This window comes from Herpailurus yagouaroundi, unplaced genomic scaffold (genome assembly GCF_014898765.1).
Source record: "Herpailurus yagouaroundi ecotype Mexico unplaced genomic scaffold, PumYag 222, whole genome shotgun sequence".
In the NCBI taxonomy this organism is placed as follows: domain Eukaryota; kingdom Metazoa; phylum Chordata; class Mammalia; order Carnivora; family Felidae; genus Herpailurus; species Herpailurus yagouaroundi.
In genome coordinates, this window is record NW_024412453.1 from 15524674 (window position 1) to 15539540 (window position 14867).

At 50.1% G+C, this 14867-nt stretch overlaps 1 protein-coding gene across 3 annotated transcripts; it reads left to right on the forward strand.

Moving 5' to 3' along the window:
• EEF2KMT (eukaryotic elongation factor 2 lysine methyltransferase) lies at positions 1 to 14489 on the forward strand. Of its 3 annotated transcripts, none has more exons than XR_005785682.1 (8): positions 1 to 125; positions 2376 to 2438; positions 4344 to 4424; positions 5568 to 5669; positions 10486 to 10619; positions 10706 to 11001; positions 11645 to 11823; positions 12429 to 12538. XR_005785682.1 is itself a non-coding variant. In XM_040459080.1 (8 exons), exons 1-8 carry the CDS (start codon positions 30 to 32, stop codon positions 14431 to 14433), a joined length of 1023 nt encoding a protein of 340 aa, XP_040315014.1. In that variant the 5' UTR covers positions 1 to 29; the 3' UTR covers positions 14434 to 14489. The 3 variants fall into 3 exon arrangements, 2 of the variants coding, with proteins under 2 accessions (XP_040315014.1, XP_040315015.1); XM_040459080.1 differs by lacking the exon at positions 11645 to 11823 and adding an exon at positions 14333 to 14489 and having other exon boundaries at positions 12429 to 12578; XM_040459081.1 differs by lacking the exons at positions 1 to 125; positions 11645 to 11823 and adding exons at positions 307 to 1586; positions 14333 to 14489 and having other exon boundaries at positions 12429 to 12578.
• Positions 14490 to 14867: the final 378 nt, after the last annotated feature.

Here is a 14867-nt window from a genome sequence, read left to right on the forward strand (position 1 = left end):
GCGACGCCGCGGCCCCGCCCCGCCCCGCCATGGCGCCGGAGGAGAGCACGGAGGCCGCACGCCTGCTGCCAAGTTTCGAGCGCCGCTTCCTGGCGGCGCGCGCGCTGCGCTCCTTCCCCTGGCAGGTGGGCGGTGGGGCGCGCGAAGGGCGGGCGGGGGGCGGCTGGGCAGGGTGGGGGCGGGGCGGGTTCCGGCGCCCACCTCCTTCTCTCCCCCCACGTGATGTTCTCGGCTCTCTCTCGTGTGCAGGGGCGGTACGTCTGGTCCCCGTCCCTGGGGCTTAGCTGGGGGCCACGCGGTCTGGCGGCGGGGAGCAGAAAGAATACCTGCGCGCGCTGGGAAGTCCCAGCCTGCCGTCTGCTCCCTCCACCCCTGGCCCTTCCCGCCCTCAAGTGCCTTTGCCGACTGAGTCCACGAATTTAAGGAATGCGGGGTTTCTTCCCAACTCCCTTTGTCACTTGGGGGTTAGGGTCAGGGACAATTCACGAAAAATTCTATTACTTTGTTTAGTCAGTTGTCATCCTGGCCATTGAGTAACAGTTGCTGCTTCCCATTTAAACAGTCAACGTCCGCAAGACCGCGGGAGACCACGTTGCAATGAGCGCAGTGACCAAGTCACAGACACCACACCTCCCCTCCCCCGCCAGGCCTCGGTGTTCTCATCTGTACCATGAGCATTGTACAAAATCCCCTCAGAAGCAGTTTAAGCCTCTTAGGCCTGTGATGGAAGAGACAGGGAAGTACAAAACAGGCCAGAAGAGAGACGAAAGAAGTCTCACCTCCCCTGCCCTGGAGACCTGCCCTTCTCGCACAGGCAAATGGCCATGGCGGCAGCTTCCTTCTGCCAATGCAGGGGCTCTGATGATGCTGCCTCCTTCATAATTCATGTGCAGTGAGCTCACTGGGATGACTCAGATTGGGTACATATTCCTCCCCCCAAGTTTGCCCCATCTTAAGGGGCAGTGGTTAGTCATTTGTGTCTCATTGACCTAACCCATTTAGCATTCTGAGTGGTCTTTCCCGTCAGAAAGGAATATGTACATTTTTTAACCCAAAACGTAAACCTTTGTAACAGCATCCGTGGGTCCCAATTCAGTATCGACCATGATTGTTCACATGAAATAAGCGCTTACTCTGTACCAGGCCCATGATAAGTGCTTACTTAGGCTGGCCCACAACAGCTGTGCAGTGGGTACTATTACTGCCATTCACATTTGACCAGAAAGGTTTGATTAGAAAAAGAAGTAGCGTGCATCAGTGGAGAGACCAGGCCTGGGAGCAAGCATGCCTGCTTTGAATCCTGGCCCAACCCCATACAAGCTGTGTGACCTTGAGCAAGTGACTGCATCTCTCTTATACCTTAGTTTTCTTATAAAGTGGGGGATATAATGATAGGGCTCTTGTCGGAATTACAGGAGTATGAAGCATCTGAGGCAGTGCCTAGCTCATGGTAAGTGAATGTGTTAGCTAGTATTTTTATTCCATCACCAAAGATTTACTGAATGCCTTCCACGACCCAGGCCCCAGGAATCAGCACACATTACAAATGAGGGGCTGCTTGGATGCAGGAGCCAGAGAATAAACAGGTAAATGAATAAGCAACACACCAGGAGATGATAGTGGCTGTAAAGTCAGTAAAACAGGGAACTATATGTATCAAAGTAGAGGAGTCAGAAAGTCCTCCCGCAAGAGGTGATATTTGAGCCAGAACCTGAACGGGTAAAGCAGCCAGCTGTGGCAAGGCCCTGCCGGTGAGAACAAGCTGCTGCAATTGAGGAACGGCAAGGAGGCCAGGGGTGATGGCACATAAGGTCAGAAAGAGAGGCAAGGGCCAGGGCTTATAGGCCTTTTAGAGCATGATAAGTCACTCTGGAGAAATGAAATGGTTTGCGTGGTGTCACACATCAGCCAGGACCAATCTGCCTGCTTCTAGAGCCTGAGCTCACTGCTGGGTTGGAGTTCTCTGTCAGAGAGGACAGCATAACCTGGCCTGGCCTGTATGTCCATTTTAACTCAGATGTCAAGTCTAAGGTGAGCCCGTCCGGTGTTGATGTCATGGCTTCCCCTCATAATTCCTGGTTGACCATTTCAGCCACGGAGCTGGTCTGTGACCCAGGCCAGCCTAAGCATCCAAGGCTAATGCAAACCAACAGTCTGTCTTCTGATGTTCTCTCTTTGACTGATCCAGGTGTAACCCAGGACTTCTCAAGTTCAGGCTTTCAGCCCTCCTGTGGCTTCCACTTCCAATTGGCCCCAGGTCCCTGGGGAGAGATCACTTAGCACTTTGCTAACATGTCCTATTACATGTTTAATGTTCCTGTGAAAATGTCCTTGAGATTTCTCTCTTTCTCCCCCCACTGTCTCTCTCTGAATAGAGCCTAGAAGAGAAATTACGGGACTCATCAGGTCCTGAGCTGCTGCTGGATATTTTGCAGAAGGTGAGAATCAGAATAACCAGGTCGCGTCACCAGCCTCCTGGCTTCCCCATGAAGACATGACAGAAGCACAGCGGATGCACTTGTATCCTTTAAAAAAAAAAAGACACTGCATTTGGGTGGCACTGCCTCAGACAGCTCTGGCTCTTTTGTTTTCTTAGATGAAGACCTCAGAATATACAAAAATCTGCATGAGAGGAGGGAATCTGGGGGATGTTTTTGAAACCATCCACAATGAAAACCAAAGTGACAGCTGTGGGAACATCTTCTAGCATTTGGTAGCTGCTCAAAGACTTTCTTCTTTACATTTAAGGAAAAAATAAGAAGGCGAGTCTTACCCACTCGTGTCTCTTCTAGATGTAGATGTGTCCTGCTTTTCTGAGGTGGGGTTTGAATTCTAAGGTACATCTGGGTGAGAGTAGAGGTGAGGCCACCACACTGCCACGTGGATCAGGTGGAGATCACACTGCATCCTGGCTATCAACCCTCTTAAGGATCATGAACCCTTCTGAAAACCCAAACCTATGCACCGCCCCCCCCTAGAAAAAACAACCAGAAGAATACATTTTTTTTACAAATTCGGGGAAGCCGTAGACACCCCTCCAACCACCAAGCCCATCCAAGAAGGCTAGGTTAAGAATTCCTCTGAGGTGAGTGAACCAAGATTGTCTGACCACCACTTGAAGAAAATGCAGCCATAGTTAGGGGAAGCTTGCAGGGCCATCCAGTGGTTCAGGACTGCGAGCTCAGAGATTCTGGGGTCCTTTTCAGGCAGCCGACTCTGATTTTCACCCTGAGGCTAAAACCTGATACCAGCCAACTAGAAACCCCCTGAAGGGTTGTGTGGGTATTTTATCTTGGGTAAAATTGTGTTCCTCGAGCCAGCAGATCCCGTGTGACCCAGCCTGGCCTCTCACTGCCTCTGTTGCCCCACTCCTTCCCAAAATGCCAGGCCATGGCCCCCTGGGAGCCTGCACAAACTATCCCCTCTGCCTATAATTTGCTCCCCCTGCTCTTTGCTTCTCTAGACTTCAGCTGAAGTGTCACCCCTGAGGACCCCCTTCCCCTCCACCACATCCCAGTCAGAGTCCCCATCTTCCTCTGTCCTGACCATCACAGTCCTCATTCTCAGCCTGGCATGTCATCTCCAGGAGAGCAAAAGCTCTCCCACTATGCATGCTCCCACTGTTTAGGCTCTCACCTTTTCATGGAGCCAGACAATCCCACAATTGTCCCCACTACAAACTAGTTCATGCTGCCTGCCCTGGGAAGGGGTAGCATAGCCCATTCCAGCTGCTATAACAAAATACCATAGACTGGGTGACTTATAAACAACAGCAATTTATTTCTCACAGTTCTAGAGGCTGGAAAGGCCAAGATCAAGGTGCCTGCAGGTTTGGCGTCTGGTGGGGGCCCACTTCTTGTTTCATAGACAACTGTGTCCTCACCGTGGAAGGGCCGAGGGAGCTCTCTGAGGTCTTTTTTATAATGACACTAATCTCATTCATAGGGCTTCACCTTCATGACCTAATCACTCCCAAAGGCCCTGCCCTCTGATACTATCACATTGGGGGTGAGGCTTCAACATATGAACTGAGTTTGGGGGGGGTGCACACAAAAATTCAGTCTGTAACAGGGTGTTAGCTTGGGTTCACGTGCACCATGTTCTGCCCAGAATGTTCTGTCAGTCTGTGCCACTGTAGTGGAGAGATTTTTTTAGGAAAGGACATAAACCTTATGACTTAACTTTTTCAGATCCATGAGGGTCACCTGAACCCAGAACCCTTGTGTCTGTACACATCTTTTCTGAGGGATCAGATAATGAGGAATGCCCTGTATTCACTTGAAGCTTGTGTGAGTCTTAAGACAGAGTCTTTCCTGCAACCCACTTTGTGTCCTTTGTCACAGACCGTGAAACATCCTCTGTGTGTGAAGCATCCGCCATCAGTGAAGTATGCCCGGTGCTTTCTCTCGGAGCTCATCAGAAAGGTCAGTAATGGGCACTGTCCGTCTGGTAGCCAGACAGCACCTGGGACTTGGCTGGCTCTCCGGAAGTGGACTGTGCTTGGCTTTGCCTGTTGGAGCTCAGATCTATCCCATATCCTTTGCCCACTCTGCAAACCCCCATATGGCAGTGGACTCCCTGTGTAACTGTTCCCAGCTTGATTCGGTCAGTGAGAGGATATGGAAGGCAAGTGGAAGAGATGCCAGGGTATTTCTCTCTTCTGTGGTCCCAGCTCCACCCACCGCCATTCCCCTAGCCCACCAGCCCACAGGCTTTGACCCGTTCCTACCATTGCCAGTCTCTGGATTACCACACTGCCCTCTACTGGGGGTTTTAGGTCTTGCAGTACCTTTGTAACTAGTTCCCTTTATCATCATCTCCTCGGTAACTACCAGATGTGGGCTCTTTTTCTGACTGATACAGGATGGATTTTAAGGATGAGCCCACACTTGCTGGGTTTCACATTAGACTGGACCTCAGAGAGGTGATTCCTTAGTGGTCAGCATCAGACCTCCTGTGTTTGGCCACCAATTGCAAGGGCTGTGTCTCACCCAGGCTTAGCATGTGAAACAATCCCAGCTTCTCCATTACCTCCCCACCTAGTTCTCCCCAACATGTGCATCTAGTCGTGGCCACAGGTCTCCCCAGAACCACCAGGAGAAGCATGCCCACTCTCTGCTGCCCCCATGAGTTGCACAACAGAGGCTTTCCCACTGACGAAGCCACATCACGCCATGTAGAGTGCCCGTCCTTGTGGCTATTGCCTTAGCTCACTTAAAAGCATCAGTTGTTTGATCCATGTACAACATCATGATAGAAGGGCAGAGCTCTCTGTCACCATCACATCGCAGCTCACACAGTCCCGTTCCTGCTGCCCTAGACTACCTCACCCTCACCCTCTCTGTACCTCTCTGAGATACCCTCTGCTCCCCTACCAAATGAATTTTTTTATAGGCCAGGTTGCCTATATTAAGTCAACCCATCCCAAATCTCCCATCAAAATTTGGTAAAAATCCTCCAGCCATTTTTTACAAGTCAGAGTAAAAGCAAATACATGGAACATCTGTTTGGTTCATGAGGGTCAACTTAAACCTCTTGGCTGAAGCTCTTGCTCTGCCCACCCCCAGCACGAGGCTGTCCACACAGAGCCTTTGGACGAGCTGTACGAGGCATTGGCAGAGGTCCTGATGACCACGGAGCCCACCCAGTGCCACCGGAGCTATCTGCTGGTAGGAGATGGGCACCCTCCCCACAAAGTCCAGACATCTGCCCCTGCACACAGAGTTGAAACTCAGGCTCCAGTCAGTCTCAGATGGGATCAAATCCTGACCCATCAGCTCCTGAGATCTTAGAGGAGGTCAGTTAACCACCCTGAGCCTCCATTTCCCCTTCAGTAAACCAAGCATTTCAACACATAACAGTACCTATTTTATGGGAGTAGCTGAGGGTTAAATCAGACAATATACATTATCACATACCTGGTGCTCAGTCCTCAGTAAACACTTGATGGATGGGTGTTATAGGACAGCAGTCTCTCTCTGCTGTCCACTGCCACCATCCTTACGGGCCTGGCAAATGCCACAGCTCTCAGACTGGCTTCCAGCTTCTTGGCCGACAAAAATACATTCTGCACAGAACAGTCAAGTCTTGGGTTGTTTTTTGTTTTTGTTTGTTTGTTGTTTTTTTTTTTTGACCTTTTATTATAAAGTAAAACAAAGATATGGGAAATCACACAAAATAAATGTACACGGACACCTAGGTGGCTCAGTCAGTTGAGGTCTGACATTGGCTCAGGTCATGATCTCACGGCCCATGGGTTTAAGCCCCATTCAGACTCTCCACTCTTAGCACAGAGCCTGCTTCAGATCCTGTGTCTCCTTCTCTCTGTCCCTCCTCTGCTCAATGCTGCCTCTCTCTCTCCCAAAAAGAAATAAACATTTTTTTAAAAATAAAAAATAGGGATGGGGCGCCTGGGTGGCGCAGTCGGTTAAGCGTCCGACTTCAGCCAGGTCGCGATCTCGCGGTCTGTGGGTTCGAGCCCCGCGTCAGGCTCTGGGCTAATGGCTCGGAGCCTGGAGCCTGTTTCAGATTCTGTGTCTCCCTCTCTCTCTGCCCCTCCCCCGTTCATGCTCTGTCTCTCTCTGTCCCAAAAATAAATAAACATTGAAAAAAAAAATTTTTTTAAATAAAAATAAAAAATAGGGGCATGTAGGTGCTCAGTCAGTGGGCGTCCGACTTCTTCAGTTCAGGTCATGATCTCGCAACTAATGAGTTCGAGCCCTGTGTTGAGCTCTCTGCTGACAGAGCTGCTTCAGATTCTGTCTTCCTCTCTCTGCGCCGCCCCCCCCCAAATATAAATAAACATTTTTTAAATGTTTTAAATAAAATGAATAAATAAATAATAAAAAAATGAATGTACAGCTTACCAAATTGTTGCAAGGTACCTACCAAGGTAACCACCACTCCAGTCAAGGGACAGAGCCCGAAAGCCCTCCATCAGACCTGTCCCCTCCCAGCAAAAGTAGCCACCATGCCTTTGGAGTTGTCACTCTCGTTTTCTCCCGCCACGTGCACCTCCAGACACCAGCATTTAGTCTTCTTGCCCATTAACTAGGTTTGGTTTCAAGTGTCTCTTCATCTGCAGGCCCCCCTGTGGCTGTTTCTTCTCTGGACCTGCCTGTGTCGAACAGGCTTAGAGAGCTTTCCACGGGTTAGCTTTGGTCACATATGCATGGTGCTGTTCAGCTCGTTCTTCCATCCTCTGTTTCCCTCTAATCGCTGGCTGGATTCAGAGGCCAGCTCAGACTCGCATCCACTTAATCCCTTTGGCAGGAACCCAACATGAGGTTCTAGGAGGCACATCATATCTATTATGATAGCGGTTATGGATGCTCAAAGCTTAGATTCTTTGATTCGTTGGAGGGTACAAAAGGGTGGTTTTCTAATTCTATCATTTTGTTTTCTTTCATTCATTAGTTGGAGAAATTTTATGAGCTATCTCCCATCATCTGCTGCTTGGTTACCCACTGATAGGGCCCAATGAGGACAGGGAGGATACTAGCTTGATTCCTTCCTTGTCAACAAGGTGAATTGGTTTCCTACCGTCCCCAGAAGAGATACAATCCATTGAAAATTGTATCTTTATTGAGGCATGAAGTGTTACTGTGGAAAAGCCTGGTAATAATTGTCTTTCCTGTTTATGCCACACGCTCTTTACTCCTGGATGGCCAAAGGACTCTTCCCTTTAAAGTCCAGAATTTTAGTAGAATATATCTTGAAGCTGATTGTTTTGGGTGAGTGATCTCAGATGCCTTGTGTACCCCTTCAGTGTTTGTTTCACATCTTTTTGTTTTTTCAGGAATGTTTTGTTGAATTATAATTTTTTTTAACATTTATATATTTTTGAGAAGAGAGAGACAAAGCATGAGCGGGGGAGGAGAGAGAAAGAGGGAGACACAGAATCCAAAACAGGCTCCAGGCTCTGAGCTGTCAGCACAGAGCCCAACGTGGGGCTCGAACTCACAGACCGCAGGATCATGACCTGAGCCGAAGTTGGACACTTAACCGACTGAGCCACCCAGGCGCCCCTGTTGAATTATAATTTTTAAAGTTTGTTCTTTGCCTTCATTTTCTGTAACAAGTACCTAAAAATGGATGCCTTAAACAACAGAAATTTATCATCTCACAGTTGGAGAGGCCAGAAGTCCAAGATCAGGGCATTGGCCGGGCTGGTTCCTTCTGAGGGCAGAGAGGAAAGGATGTGCTTCCGGTCTGTTTGGTTTGCCAGCGGCTGCGATCTCCTTGTGTCTTCACATCATCTTCCCTCTATGCCTGTATGTGTCCTGATCTCTTCTTACAGAGACACCAGTCCTATTGGGTTAGGGCCCACTTAATGACCTCATCTTAACTTGAGTCTCTCTGTAAATAAGATCTCTTATTTACCCCCTCTTCAAATAAGATCACAGTCTGAGGTCCTAGGGTTTAGGAGTCCCAACACATGAGTTTGGGGGGAGGGTACAGTTCACCCCAAACAATCTCTTTCTTTTTTTTTTTTTTAATGTTTATTTTTGAGAGAGAGAACGAGCAGGGGGGTGGCAGAGAGAGGGGGACAGAAGATCCCGAGAAGGCTCTGCAACGACAGCAGTGAGCCCAATGCAGGGTTCAAACTCACAAACCATGACATTACGGCCTAAGCTGAAGTCAGACACTCAACTGGCTGAGCCACCCAGGCTCCCCTTAATTTCTTCTTGATATTTAAAATTTTACTTCTTTCACCTCCTGTTGTTTGAAGGGGCTTATCTGTTTGTGTGTTTTGTTCCATTCTCCTGTTCCTTGATGTCTGAAATGTTTTCTGTTGTCATCACACATTTCTGAGTGTTTCTAGTTGCCATGAGGCCTTGCCCCCGGTCCCTCACACCCCTGATGACTGAAGCAGCAAGGTCTCTCCTCCATGGGCCATGGTTTGCAGCTGGCACCTGCATTTCCAGCAAACACTTGTTGGCTCCTGGGGTTCTTATGCAGGCCTGTTGCACACCCCACTGCACACACATATGGAGTATATGAGTTTGTGTCTCTTGGTGGTTTGCCCCCACTTATTGACATTTGGGGTTCACAGAGATGCCTTGTCACCTAGTTTTGTTAAATGCTGTCCATATCTTGCTGCTCTGTGTCCTCTTATGTGGGGATTCAGGAAGGTTCAGAACTACACTGCAGCATCTTCCCAGAATCCTCAGAGTGCTCCCCTAGATTTAAGAGGTAAATCAGAGTATGTCACTTGACCACCCAAACCTGGCAGTGCCTTTCCTTAGCACACAGACTCAATTCCTAATTCCATGCGTGGCCTGCATGCCCCGCCCCAGCCTTTCTCTCTCATTTAGTTCTTCCTGCTCTCCCTGTACTCCAGACCCCTGGCATTCTTTGTCTTCCTTGAACTCAGAAACTTAAATGCTGCTGCCTCAGGGCCTTTGCACTCGCTATGCCTGGAATGCTCTCCCCCAGAACCTCACATGCCTCACCTTTCCTTTTTACTCACATCCCAGGTCACGTGATGCCTCCTCAAAAAGGCTGTCCCTGACCAAACTATCTGAAATAGACCCCCAGTCTTCTGTTATTGCGTAATCCTTTTTATTTTCCTCATAGCACTGAAAAACTGTGAAATTACTTCATTTATTATGGTTTTATCCCCTATTGGCACGTAAGTTCTGTAAGAACAGGGAACGAGTTCATCTTGTCACATCTGAATCCTCGGCACCATAGTAGATGCTCAGGAAAAATGTGTGGATGAATGAATGAACAAATGAATGCTCACAACACCCCAGAGACCTGAGTCCCCTATGTGAGTTTTCTGAGCTCAGAGATAGCCAGAAACCACCCCTGGGTGACTGCATGTTGGAAGCACCATTCTCAAAAGCCCCATATTAAAGAACACGTTTCAGAATTGCATGTTGCATGAAGCACTTACCAGCAAACCACCTGCTCTGGGGGCGATGGGAAAGTTCAAAGGCCAGAGAATTCCCAAGCCCTAAATGTCACACTAAATTGAGGAAGGCCCCACACCCTAAAATTTTTCACATCTAGCTCATGATGCCCCAGAGTTGTGACTCTTTTGTTGTTAATATTATAGATTCCTAGAAATGGCTTTTCTAGAGGTGCCCTTTCTCCATTTTCCACCATTGGAAACACATGACCCAACTTGTGCAGCATCACAACCAGGACACTGATGTAGACACCATGCCTATGTAGTGGCCCTCAGACCCCCCCCCCCAACCCTGGCAGACACTGATCTGTTCTCCCTTTCCACGATCCTGTCCTTTTGAGAACGTTAGGTGAATGGAATCACACCATGTGTGGCCTTCTGAGATTGACCTTCTGTTGTACAGCGTCACGCCCTCTGGACCCGTCCAGGTTGGCGCAGACAGTGATTGCTCTGAGGCAGGATGTTCCATAGTCTATGTGGCCATCCACCTGTTGTGATGTTTTTCTTTTTACAATCAGCTCCTTGTCTCCTGGTAGCTGGATTAATTCTCTCTCCCTCTCTTGGCTCAGCCTTCCGGAGACTCAGTCACGCTCTCGGAGAGCACAGCCATCATTTCCCATGGCACCACCGGCCTGGTCACATGGGATGCTGCACTCTACCTTGCAGAATGGGCCATGCAGAACCCAGCAGCCTTTGCTCACAGGTGCCCTTGGGGTGCGGGGCAGGGCAGCAGGGCAGGTTTTCCCCAGCACGGTCTCAGACACAGGTCCCCTTCTCCCCCCAACCCAGGACTGTCTTAGAGCTCGGCAGCGGAGCTGGCCTTACGGGCCTGGCCATTTGCAAGACATGCCATCCCAGTGCATACATCTTCAGTGACTGTCACAGCTGCGTCCTTGAGCAGCTCCGAGGGAACATCCTTCTCAATGGCCTCTCATTAGAGGCAGACGTCACTGACCCTGCAAGGCACCCAGAACACAACACCTGCAACTCAGAGAGCCCCAGGGTGACGGTGGCCCAGCTGGACTGGGACGTCGTGACAGCCCCTCAGCTCGCTGCCTTCCAGCCAGATGTCGTCATCGCAGCAGGTACTGCCCCCCATCCCCGGGCCACTGGAGCAGCTCCACCCAACTCTCAGCTCTGGGAAGGAGACAGTGGGTGCTGCCAGGGCAGAGGAGTGATGAGATTTTTAGAAGGGCCATTGTGGGCCTCCAGGGTGACATCAAAGCATAGCTCATGCCCCTTGGGGGCCATAAAGCCACAGCCCTCCCATTTGACACAGTGGACACATGTACTCCTGTGCAAATGGTCCCATCAGATAAATGAGCCCAGCTTTTCTCAGCAAAGCCTGACATGGAAAGAACAGGCCCCAGGGCACCAAACCAGTCTGACCTATTAGCCCGGCTGCAGCCGAGGAGAGAGATTATTATGTCCATCTCTAGAACCAAAACGAAATGGCCAGAGCAGCTGAACACCAGCCCCACTTGTACCATAACCCCATCTTCAGATGTAGGGAAGACATAGCCATGGCAGCCCTGACTTTTCAGGGCTGTGAAGGACAGCGTGATTGTCCCAGGACCATGTCATGGGCATCCAGCCCCGGGCCAGGCCTAGGGTTAGGCCACAGTGGTGTCTGAGTCAGGCAGAGAGCTCTGAGTGCCCCCCACCCCTGGGAGCTTCTGTCTGCTCTGCGCATAGCTGTTGTCACATGTCTGCATGTCTGTATCCCAGGTCCATGCCCATGTCTTTGGACAGGGTCCTTGAGAGGAGTGTTTGGCCAACGGGTCCCTTGTCCTCCACCAAGCTCACCCAGTCCCCTATCCAGCTGACAGTGCTGTGCCTCTGGTCCTGGGCTGCGACTCGGAGACCCACAGTGGTCAGAACACAAAGCCTGAGCAGCACCCTCCCATGTAAGCATGCCAACAGGGAGCGAGCTTGTCCCCCCCCCCCCATACAGCTAACAAAGCAGCAAGGTTTGAGATAAAGTCAAGGTGTGCTTCATTAAGCATCTTCTAAATAGACCACAGGCAAAGAATTGATTTTTTTTAAGGTTTATTTTTGAGAGAGAGAGAGAGAGAGAGAGAGCAAGAGCACAAGTGGGGGAGGGGCAAAGAGAGGGGAGACACAGAATCAGGAGTAGGCTCCAGCCTCTGAGCTGTCAGCACAGAGCCCAACACAGGGCTCAAACTCCCAAACCACACGATCATGACCTGAGCCGAAGTTGGACGCTCAACCAACTGAGCCACCCATGCGCCCCTGATTTTTTTAAAAAGAACATCAGTAGGTCCTAGGTATGTTCCATTTGTTGCATGGTCTTTCAGCAACTTTCTTTCTCTCCTAAGAGTTTTCCTTTTTACCCACATCATCTTCTTTGTATCCAATAGGGCGAGTCTAAAAAAAACTGCTGGTTTCCAGGCTCCCACCCTGCTGCTGAGGTCAGCACAACCAGGCAAGCTTTCTGGGCACTGAATCCTAGACCAAGCCCCTTTCAGTAACCTGAGGTTTTTCATTGCAGATGTGCTATATTGCCCAGAAACTGTCCTCTCCCTGGTCCGAGTCCTGCAGAGACTCTCTGCTTGCCTGAAGAACCAGCAGGCTCCTGACGCCTATATTGCCTTCACCGTCCGCAACCCAGAGACATGCCAGCTGTTCACTAGCGAGCTGGGTGAGCCCTGGGCCCTGGGAGGGGCTGCTATCTCTGAGAGGCCACCTGGGCCCCACACGGGACTCCGGTGAGGCAGAAATAAGCAAAGTAAAAGAATGAAGCCCTGGAAACAAACCAGAAAGCCCCAGAACACACAATGTGCTGGGCCATCCACCCACCACCCCCACCCCCCTGGGTGGTCTGCAGAGGAGGCAGGGCCGGGGAGCTGTGCTCTGGAAGGAGGCAACTTATGCAGCAGTCCCAGAGGTCAGAGACTAGCAGCCCTAGAGCAGGTTTCAGGGACGTGCAGGCCTCTTTCCTGGTAAAATGGAGAGGATGGCGGATGCCAGTGGGTGTCAGGGTAGGGGAGTTCTGTGCACACAGCGGTGAGGTCAGGCTCTGGAACAGATCCCACCACCTGCTATGGTGAAGCCGGGCCACTACTCACATCCCTGTCCTCATCGGTATGGTGGGAACATCCCCCTGGGAGGTGACACAGGGACTGGCATGCAGGGAGCACTCGGGAACGTGGTAGCTGCTGCTGTCACTACAGCAAGCATCCAGTAAATGGAAGAAGAGGAGGGAGGCCTCTGCCATTTACACCCTGAACGAGCACTGCTGCGCCCAGGCACTGTCCTCAGACCTGACCTGTCAGGAGGGAGGGGTGTGCTGCCATCCTCTGCTCTCACCCATGGAAACTTTGGGGTGCAGGGGAGCTGTTTCCCCAAGCTCCAGGGTGGAGTCGGGCAGCCGAGTCTCGCTCTCCATTCTCCATCCCACAACCACCGACCACTGCCCTGCAATCCCCGACACGCGCCAGGCCCAGCCAGGACTTTCCACACATGACCAGGCAGCAGTGCAGGACTGGGTTTGCCCTGATCCACGCCCCCAGGCGCAGCCCCACCGACAGCAGCCTCTGCTGTCACAGCAGACACAGAGACGACCCAAACGCCCACCACGTGTGCTCATGCCCCAGACAGTGCATGTAACCTTGAAAAAGAATGAAGTCCTTCTTCAGACACTATGTGAAAATTATCTACGCTGTAGTTTAAGGGAAGAAAGCAAAGTACCAAACACCATATATGTATAAGCCCATTTGTATTTTTAAAAATAATGTTTGTGTTAATGTGCATCTAGGGGGATAATCTGAAAAACACGCACCAAGTAACAGTAGTTACACTTGGTGGCAGGATTATAGATAAACACACACACACACATACACACACACACACACACACACACACTCTTTTTGTAAATAACCACTAGGTCCAACATGGGGCTTGAACTCACGACCCCAAGATCAAGAGTCGCATGCTCCACCGACTGAGCCAGCCAGGTACCCTGACACTTCTGTACTTTTACGTCTAAGATTTCATTTTTATAAATAATTATTTTCATTTGTAAAAACCTGATGACAAAATGATCTTTGCCAAGGGCTTCTGAGACATCTGTGCTTATGAAGAGATGAACCCCTTCTGATGCACATCTAGCCTGTGTGAAGAGGCACCAGGCTGAGTGGGCAAGAAACCCAGACAGGTCTGTGACCTTCCAGGGATGCACATGGCCCAGAAGGCAGGGGCAACAAGCCTGGCTGCTGTGAGCCATTTAAAAACTCAGTTCTTGGTCCATCCCTGAAATGACTCTAGGTATCTGGTTGGGGCCTGGAAGTCTGTGGTTTGTATATAACCCCTAGGCCTGTCCTGCAGCCGTAACCTGTATCGGGTGGTGTCGTGTCCCCAGACCCCACCTTCCTGAGACACATATTCTGTTTCCAGGCATTGCTGGGATCCCATGGGAAGCAGTGCCACATCACGACCAGAAGCTGTTTCCCTATGAAGAGCACTCAGAGATGGCAATTCTGAAACTAACTCTGTAGGTTTACAAATGGTTTTAAAGATTACCATTAAAATTAAATCACCATCCTGGAAAGAATTTTTATGTGGGAAAGCTGGTAAAATTTCCACTGGACTTGAATGCTTGAAGAATGTTAAATTCAGGGAGCGCCTGGGTGGCTCAGTCAGTTGAGCGTCCGACTTCGGCTCAGGTCATGATCTCAGTTTGTGAGTTCGAGCCCCACATGAGGCTCTGTGCTAACAGCTCAGAGCCTGGAACCTACTTGGAATTCTGTGTCTCCCTCTCTCTGCTCCTTCCCCGCTCCCGTTCTATGTGTCTCTCTCTCTCAAAAATAATTAAACGTGAAAGAAAAAAATTTTTTTAAGAATGTTAAATTCAGAATCAGGAACCACAAACTGTGTTCTAATAAAATACATTCAAGTGGGTGCCCCTTTCTATCACTAGTTCTGGCTCTTA

What these genes read in the sequence shown, in the direction of transcription:
- EEF2KMT (XM_040459080.1), top strand. Translation starts at nt 30, where the DNA reads ATGGCGCCGGAGGAGAGCACGGAGGCCGCACGCCTGCTGCCAAGTTTC. An exon ending in TGCGCTCCTTCCCCTGGCAG is followed by an intron (nt 126 to 2,375) that starts GTGGGCGGTGGG and finishes CTCTCTGAATAG; the next exon opens with AGCCTAGAAGAGAAATTACG. An exon ending in TGCTGGATATTTTGCAGAAG is followed by an intron (nt 2,439 to 4,343) that starts GTGAGAATCAGA and finishes CCTTTGTCACAG; the next exon opens with ACCGTGAAACATCCTCTGTG.